This window comes from Hydra vulgaris, chromosome 12, assembly GCF_038396675.1.
Source record: "Hydra vulgaris chromosome 12, alternate assembly HydraT2T_AEP".
NCBI classification, from domain to species: domain Eukaryota; kingdom Metazoa; phylum Cnidaria; class Hydrozoa; order Anthoathecata; family Hydridae; genus Hydra; species Hydra vulgaris.
In genome coordinates, this window is record NC_088931.1 from 6,643,179 (window position 1) to 6,652,313 (window position 9,135).

At 27.2% G+C, this 9,135-nt stretch overlaps 1 protein-coding gene across 1 annotated transcript in view; it reads right to left on the reverse strand.

The window, feature by feature from the left end:
• LOC100198796 (eukaryotic translation initiation factor 5B) overlaps positions 1-5,780 on the reverse strand; it is a 78,464-nt gene extending 72,684 nt beyond the window's left edge. Inside the window, exon 1 of the mRNA XM_065811371.1 lies at positions 5,348-5,780. Within this exon, the coding sequence (XP_065667443.1) occupies positions 5,348-5,388 (41 nt within the window). The 5' untranslated portion in view covers positions 5,389-5,780. The remainder of the gene's footprint in view (positions 1-5,347) is intronic.
• Between the last annotated feature and the right edge of the window lie 3,355 nt (positions 5,781-9,135).

Genomic DNA, 9,135 nt, shown 5'->3' on the forward strand with positions numbered 1-9,135 from the left:
ACCAAAAAAAACTTTGCAACAATACCAAGAAAATCATTTAAAGTTGAAAAGCTACCATATACTTTCTAATCTTGAGGCAATAAAACTAATAACAACAATACCACTTTTAACAATGTTGCAGTAAGTTCATTAAGTCTTTTTTATTATAAAAATAACTAAAATAAACAATTGTTATTAGGCTATTAAGGTTAGCGTAAGGGTTAGGTTACCTCGAAGGATAAAAGAAATTTTTTTTTAGCCCTGTATATACCTCATTTGACACTATTATTAAAAAAATCTAGGTTATTGATTTTTCCGCGTCTGGAAACAGTTTATTAGAAAATCAAAAATGTTTTTTATACGCGATTGAGTGATAAAATAGATTTTTAAGATGGAAAATTTGGATTTTTCACCAATTTTAAAAGATTCTGTAGACTAATTTCTTAATTTTTTCAACATGCTCCATTTATGTGATTAATATTCAATCCAACAAATTTTAAGGTCCCCGCCAGGCCTTTAAAACACCCATCATTTTTGGCCCAAAATCGAACTGGCGGGGACCCTAAAAATTAAATTTTTTTTTTTTTTTTTTGCTCAAACTTATTTTTATACAAATAGTCAATTTATAAATCGATTCGCGAGTTCAATTTCGAAAATTGATAAAATATGAAACACCCTACCGCACACGCTTACTAGGAAGGCTTGTAAACAAGGTTAGACAGTTACAAACATTTAAAAACTGAAAAAACATAACAACTAACAATGACATAAAACAATTATTTAAATAGAAGACAAGAAAATAGAAAAAAGAAAATAAAAATTCAAAATAATAATTCAAATGATAACAATAATTATAACACAAATAACAATAACAAAAAAGATTAAAAATAAGTATAATATAAATTGAATATATATAATAAAAATATATACAACTTTAAAAATGTCATACTAACATTAAACAAACTTAAAAATATATATATATATAAAATACAAAATGACAAATACAAACAATTAACAAAAATACACAACATAAACAATACACTTAAATACACAACAATATAAACAATGCATAAAAACATAATACATAAAAATTAATAAAACTTTTATATTTTATTTCAGTTCTTTTTAACTATTTTCCATTTTCAAATGTTTTATTCTTTTAACTTTAGTTTTTAGTTGTCTTGTTTCTTTTCTCTTTTTTTCTCTTGGTTATTTGATTTAATTTGGTTTTCAATTTCTAGTTTATGTTTCTTGTCTTTTTCTTCTTCTTTTCTTGACCCTCCTCAATTTTATTTTATATGTTTTTCTTAAAAACTTCAATTAAACCTTTTCATTTTTTTTTTTTTAATTTATTTATAAAATTCATTATAAAACGTGTCCACCATTCTGGAAGCCATTAATGCTATACTCACATTGCAGACAATGTGAATATAGCAACTATTTTGGATAATCTGAGACAGATGCATTTAAGAAATTTTGATGGTTGACTAGTACAAAGACGTTTGCTTATTAGCGTGTTTTTTATTGGGCACAAAAGCAAAATGAGAAGAATTGAATCTTTTACTGACAAGTAATTAACCATTAAGTATAAACCATTGCATAAGTGCAATCTTCTTTAATATTTTAACAGCACTGATCTAATTTTTGTTAATGCTTCGTAGACAGTGCTCTACCATATTCTCTGGTTCATTTTAGTTTAAGCTTTTTTTTTTTTTTAATTTAATAATTTTGAGGCTTAACTTTACAGCATTAGGAAACTCGTGTTTGAACAAACTTGTTGGATCAGATTAAATAAGGGTGTTTAAAGACATGACCCTTAGTGAACCTTTTTTCAGAAACTAAGTTAAGTCTTCATGTTAAAAGAGTTTCTCTGCTTTCCTTGCTTTTTTGGAACACCTACAACATATGTTTAATCAACTTTCATATTTTCATAATTATATAATGGATAGTTTTCATGTGAATTATCAGACCAGATGTGTTTGAACTTATGATTTATAAAGAAGTGCACACCAAATATTTTATTTTATTTCCTTATTCATATGACTTTGCAAGTTATTTTCAGACAGCAGAACATCATTGGCATGTTTTTTGGTACATGATTGTTAAAGGTTATATAAAATAAAATTTGAAAATTGTTTTACTGATTATTAATAAAAATTTGTTGGTAATATGACATGTGTACTAAAAAAAAATTTCATTTTGAAGAATTGCTCACTATGACTGCACTTATCAAATACTAATGTAAGTAATTAATATAAAAAATTGACAAATAGTAGAACAAAATAACTTATATTCTTATATCTTTTATTTAAAAACTTAAAACACATTTAAAAAAGGGTGCTGCTATTGCATTGCAGTGGGCCAGAATTGTCTAAAAATGGCAAAACTATTTATAGGTTAAATATAGATATATGATACATGTTTATAAAGGTTTTTGGGGTCAAGGATATCATTTTAGGGCTCCACCTCAATTTTGGAGTGGTCATGACAACACAAGTGGTTATTCTGTGGGGATGTCAAGGGTGGTCATGGGTTGTCTTGATGGTTTTTAGTTAGATGAGACATGTTTTATGTCTAAATATAGGTAATTGTGGTCAGGGAATTAAAATACGAGGATATTCAGGCTTTTGAAGTAGCCATGACTGCTCAAATGGTCATTTTAGTGGTGATCAAGGGTGGTTCTAAGATGTCCCAATGTTTTTTAATTAAATGGGATATGCTGTATGTCAAATTATAGGTAATTGCAGTCAGAGAATTTGAAACTGGACATATTTGGTCTCCAGGAGTGGTTATGATTGCACATGTAGGTGTGGTCATGGGTTGTCAAGACATTTTCGTGATTTTTATTTATATACTTTATTTCTTTGATATTGTGAATATAAACAAATAACTTTCAATAAAATTGAACTTTATTAACATAATTTTTTTCATACATTAGTATATCAAGAGCCCCTCCTCAGGTTGATTGGAGTCTTTGACTTTTCCCTGACTCCTCCTAATTCTGGACACCTTAGCAGCGCAACTGCAAAGCATTTTCATCATAACATCATAGTTTGTTTGAGGCCTGGAGAATTTGATTGTGTAGTGCTCTCTGTTGTTTTAGTCTGAAACATTAATATTAGGGTGTATGAAATGACTATTTTTCACAAATAAATTACTGCTTTCCCATTTTATGGGCATTATTTAAATGAACAAAACACATTTAACGCATTTAAAGATCAATTTTCTAGATGAAATCAATACTTTAGAAAAGTTATTAAGACAACATTAAATCTAAAAGTACTAGATGATGTAGTTTTCAACACAAAAAGAAAATAAAAATCTTTTTTTCTTGTAAAAACTAATATCTCTTTACTAAACTAAACTTTTTACATAAATAAAAACTTTTTACATACCTAAATACAAATAATAAATATTTACTTCAGTGATGGATCCAGCATTTTTTGGTGTTTCAGATAGTTAAATTCCAGATATGGTGCAAACTCCAAACATTTGCATGTTTATACTTATGTCAAATAATGAAGATTGGAGGCTGGAAACAAATAAGCCCCAAAATTTCATCCCTCCCCCTCACCACAAGCATAAGGGCAACAAGTTGATAAAATGTTTTTAGTACTATTCTTAACTATACTTATACTCATCAAAAAATTTTAAGTTTCATAGTATTATCTCTCAGCGTTCAAAAATTATAATCATAAAAAATTTAGACCCCCCCCCTCCCCCCATTTGAGAGGGTTACAAACTTTATGTGGTCATAATTTTTGAACACTGAGAAATAATATTATGAAACTTAAAATTTATTTATAAATATAAGTCTACTTGAGAAAAATACAATAAAATATTTTATCAACTTGCCTCTAAATATTTATTTGTTTCTATTCTCCTTCATAAAAAACTCCATAACTTTTTACAATAATAATAAAAGTGCTATTTAAAAAAAATTCTAACAAGATTTAAATGATTAAAACCATTTTTCATGCGCCTTCTTTAATTTTTTAAAGCAAAATCTACGATTGGATATTATTTATAATAAAAAGCCTAGCACTTACTAGGCTCAGCTGAGCTCAGAAAATTTGGTTGTAAATTTTTATTTATATATGAGTGTAATTTAAAGATCACATGTGCGGTGTTTTTTGCTTGTGAATTTTAAAAAAATTTTGAACTTTTTAATGGGTTTTATTCAAAAACACTTTAAAAAATTGCAAGCATGACAATTAAATTTTCATATTTCTTTTTCTTATTTCAATATGTGATGTCAATAGACTAATATAAACCGAAATATAATGCGGTAAAATTGTCTTGTTGGCCTCATATTTCATTTTTATATGATTTTTTACATTTTCACCAATGTTTGAAAAAATATTGCCATTTTTATGGTAAAATTTATATACTGAGTTCAAAAATCATACAAGGGAAAAAATTATATCAGTTTTAGAGTGCTGGGGGTCTCTAGATTACATTTACAAAAAGAAATTACTCCAACATAATAGTTGGTTTTGAGGGGCTTTGCTCAACTCTGGCCCACTTGGGCAATTGAAATAAAACATTTAGGCAATTAAAATAAAAGTATTTAGTAAAATTTCTTAAGGCAAATATAATGCAATGCTTTTTATTTAGATAAACATCTTTATTAACTTCAAAACATTAAAATTTTGAAGCGATAAAAAACAAGTATTTTTTTTGTGGTTACGGTAACCCCTGGTGGCAAAAATTTTAATGTCATGTTTACTCAGTATTGAACTTGATCTTTCATATTTACTGGTGGTCTGGAAAAAAAAAAAAAATTATAATTTTGTATATAAAAACAAAAAATTTAATCAAAAAATATCAATTTTATGGAAAAATAAATATTTTTATGCAGCAAATATGGTGGTTTGGTGCCTCTCTAGTATCCTTCATATGCCTGGCGGCTAAAATGTAAAAAAATTTACATATGTAGCCCACTCTTACATCTATATATAAGTATTAAGAAAGTTATGACAATTTGTTTTATATAAGTCGAAAAAAACTAAATTTTTGATCACAGCTTCAACAAATCCATATATCTAAAATGCTACTTAAAACGTTATAACTTTTTGATGATTTGTTCGATTTTGATAGTTTTTTCACCTTTAAAATACTGTATTAATGTACTTTCTAATGATATATATAACTTTCTAGAATTTAATTAACTTATATAATATATAATAATTTAATGCCATGTATCTAGAACAAGAAGAAATTTAGAAATATGTAATTGAACTGGTCCTTTTATGAAAGTATGTGAAAATTATGAAATTTAATTGTGCATTTTATTATGCATCAATTTAACTATACAACACAAAGTTAAACCAATTGTTAAAGACAAGTTAAAATAAAAATAAAATACCAGTTATCATCTTGTTTTTTTGTTTTCTTTCCTTTAGCCATTATAACCACAAACTTTTGCTACTGATTAGTAATTGGAACGTATTTATTTTTTGCAGTCAGCCTAATTAATGATTGATAAATCACAGTACTCAACTACTAGTTTTTCTTTCTGTATGTTTTTTATTTAATATTTTTGATATTTTTTGATAGTGTTATAAAGTCTTTTGAAGGTTTCACACTGTAAGACATGCACAGTAGCATAGCAGTCAAAGAATAACAACTTTCATTAGGAAAATTGACAATAACTCTGTTTTACTTGGTTTTTTACCCAAATTGTTCGTCTTTTTGAAAAGTATGTAACAACATTAGATGAAAAATAGAGATAAATAATCAAAATAAATAATATGAAACTAAAAGTGAGGAAATAAACACAATAAACTAAATATTAGACTGTGAAACCAAATTTGCGTGTGTGTGTGTGTGTGTGTGTGTGTGTGTGTGTGTGTGTGTGTGTGTGTGTGTGTGTGTGTGTGTGTGTGTGTGTGTGTGTGTGTGTGTGTGTGTGTGTGTCTTTATACACATCACTGTGTATAAAGATAATTTTCATTTAAATTTAATAAAGTGCTTTTTGTATCCAAAAATGATAACTATTATGTACATTACACAATATATAGTTATAATATACACTTTATTTAAAAAAAACAATTTTAAAAATTATTATAGACATATACATGTATTTATATGCACTTCGTGTTCCTGGAACATTTGAATTAATAAATTTTATTAGTACTAATATTGTCTCAGGAACAACACGTGTCTGAAAAAGTAAAATCATAATGGTTTTTTTTTCGACAAATAACAAAAAATCATAATTTTCGTCACCGTCAATTTGTTTGAAATTTTCGTTTAATCTTGAGACGAAAATTTTTAGTCGACTCTAATAATTTGAAGACCAGACTAATAGTACCACAGATGTCCACTTTTTGAAACTTTCAAGTTTTATATATCTTTATGATATTTTAGTACGAAGCTATTTTAATTTAAAAATTCATAACAAAAAAACTATGTTTTAAGGTTCTATGGTCATTCAAAAAAAGGGCAATTTTGAAACAACCACTGTTGTCCAATGTTTACCGCGTAAAAAACACAGTTCGTCGCGTTGGTTCTAACAAGGTTCTAACTGATATTTTTTCCAAAATGGAAATTTTGACTTTATTGGACTATTTGTATCATGACAAACAAAATAAACTTAAATTTATTGCGATCTAGCGTAAAATAAGCGAAATACCAATGTACCATATTTCTACTGCAGGTTTAGTTAACTAATAAATAGTTTGACAAGGTTCCAACTAACAGGTTAGAGTAAACCCTAACTGCAGACTGTTATAAGTTTTTTTTAGTGAAACATATTGTGATAGAGAATTTCATGCTCTTCAAAAATCATATTAACATATTGGTCTCAACTTCAGCGTATAGTATTCAAGTTTGACGTTGATGCAAAAATAAAAATATCATAAAAACGCAAATATTCGCTATTTTTATAAATCTTTACGTTATATTGCACCAGAAAAATGTACTGGTTGCTATCAGAGTTGAAATAACTATTGAAAACAAAAATAAATGGCTTTTATAAGTTAAAACTCTTTTTTACAATTTAATAATGACAATTCAGTCTTCTCTTGAACTTACCGTTGAGGTAAGCACATTTTGCATTTTGTAAGGACGTTTAACTGTGTCTAGCCCCCAATAGTAAGTCATGCATGTTTATTAACCATCGCTTATAACCTAACGATCTGCTAATGAATGTATAATTTTGAATATAGTTGATGAACAAAGTTATATAATTTTAATTTACTACATCATATCTATACATTAGTAATATTAAAAAAATTTAACAGTTTGTGACAAAAAGTTTATTAGCAATGTTAAAAAAGAAGGCTGTGTTATTAAGAAAAAAGATTTAAAAAGACATTTCAAAGTGTAAATTAAGATAGTAATGTTGGAAATAAAACTATTTTTTATGAGAAAATGCAAAGTGCGAATAACTTGGCAGCATATAATACAACAAACAACAATACTGAACATAATGGACCAAATTAATGGTGGACAATAACGGCAAGCATTTTTCTAGTGCCTTTAGCAAGATATTGGATGTTGTGGCAGAGTAAAAGCGACATGAGCAACTTAGTTACTTGGCCTAACTGTGGCACCCCTCAAAATCGGAACAATATAAAATCAAATAGTGTGTTACATTACAAAATACTTACTTCCTAGTTATTTATGTTACTACAAACATTTATGTTACGACAAAATACTTACTTTTTAATTGTTTATGTTTGCAGAAACTGAATCATGCACATAATTAAATTAAAAAGCTCACGAGGATAACTGATTTTTATAGTTCACTTGAACTAATAAGGACTCTCAAACAAGTAAACCTATGAACCTATGAACCTATGACTTGTGCTAATATTAAATTTAATGAAAAAACCTAACAGAAAAAACACCGGCACTGGTCCATCTAGAGTTTTGAATGTTAAACCAAAGATTTAAACTTGAACATTATAAGTCTGTGTTTTTTTATTTGCGTCTCTCCAGGACCCAGATTACTAACCAGTAGCTTTTCACCTATAAAATGACGGGATGCAATGAAAAGCTTTTAAACCATAATGTAATGGTTGTTAAATATAATATAACGGTAGAATCTTGTTAGATAATATGGTAGTTACCGTTTATTATACTATTGTTTCAATTACAAATTTTAAAACAGTTAAAACACCGTTATAACCGTATTTAGAACCTTGTCATAGTGAAGATATGAATATTTCACTACGATAAGGGTCTAACTGCACTTTTGGGATATTTACTTTTCAATGAAAGAGAAATTAAATGCAGAGAAAACAAAATTTATCCTATTCTTTAAGCCTAGTAAAGCCGTGAAATTTCCTCTTAAATTACCCAATCTTTTAATCATTAACATAATAATTAAAAGGGAACTGACTACAAATTTTCTGGGAGTGCTTTTAGATGAAAAACTGTCATGAAAATTTCCTATTAAATATATTGAAGGTAAAATCTCAAAAAATATTTCCATTTTATATCAAACAAAACCTTTTCTTAATAATAACTCTTTAAAAAATCTTTACTTTTTGTTTATACACAGTTATCTTTCATACTGTAACGTTGCCTGGGGTAGCACTAATCACGCTAAACTAAAGAATATTTATTACAAACAAAAACATGCTTGCAGGAAAATATTTGGGGCAACCAGAAATGCAAAATTTAAACCTCTATTACATCGGCTTGGAGCTTTAAATATTGATTAGCTAAATATTCATCAAGTTTTACTAATTATGTTTAAAGCAAAATGTGGGTTATCTCCTGTAACATTTCAATCCTATTTTAATGAAATCTCTCATAAATATCCTACCAAATTTTCAGAAAATAGCTTTGTCGTTCCAATAATACATTTTAAATTAAGTTCTTATCCAATTCAATATCGTTTGAAAAAATTTTTATCCAATTTTTAAGGAGAAACAAAACTTCGTTTTAAATTGCACTTTGAAAAAGGCGAATTTAAAACGGTATTTGCTCAACGTAGACTTGGATATATTAGATTTCAAATATCTTTTTTAATATCTTTTTTAACAATTTAAAAAGGTTTGAATTAAATCACTTAAAATAGTTTGTTAAACTTTTGCATTTTCTTTAGCTTTTGTTATTAATGGTTTACAAACAATTAGTATCAAACGATATACATAAAAGCAAATCTGCTTTTACGTTTATGTCTTTGTTGATATTTATTAA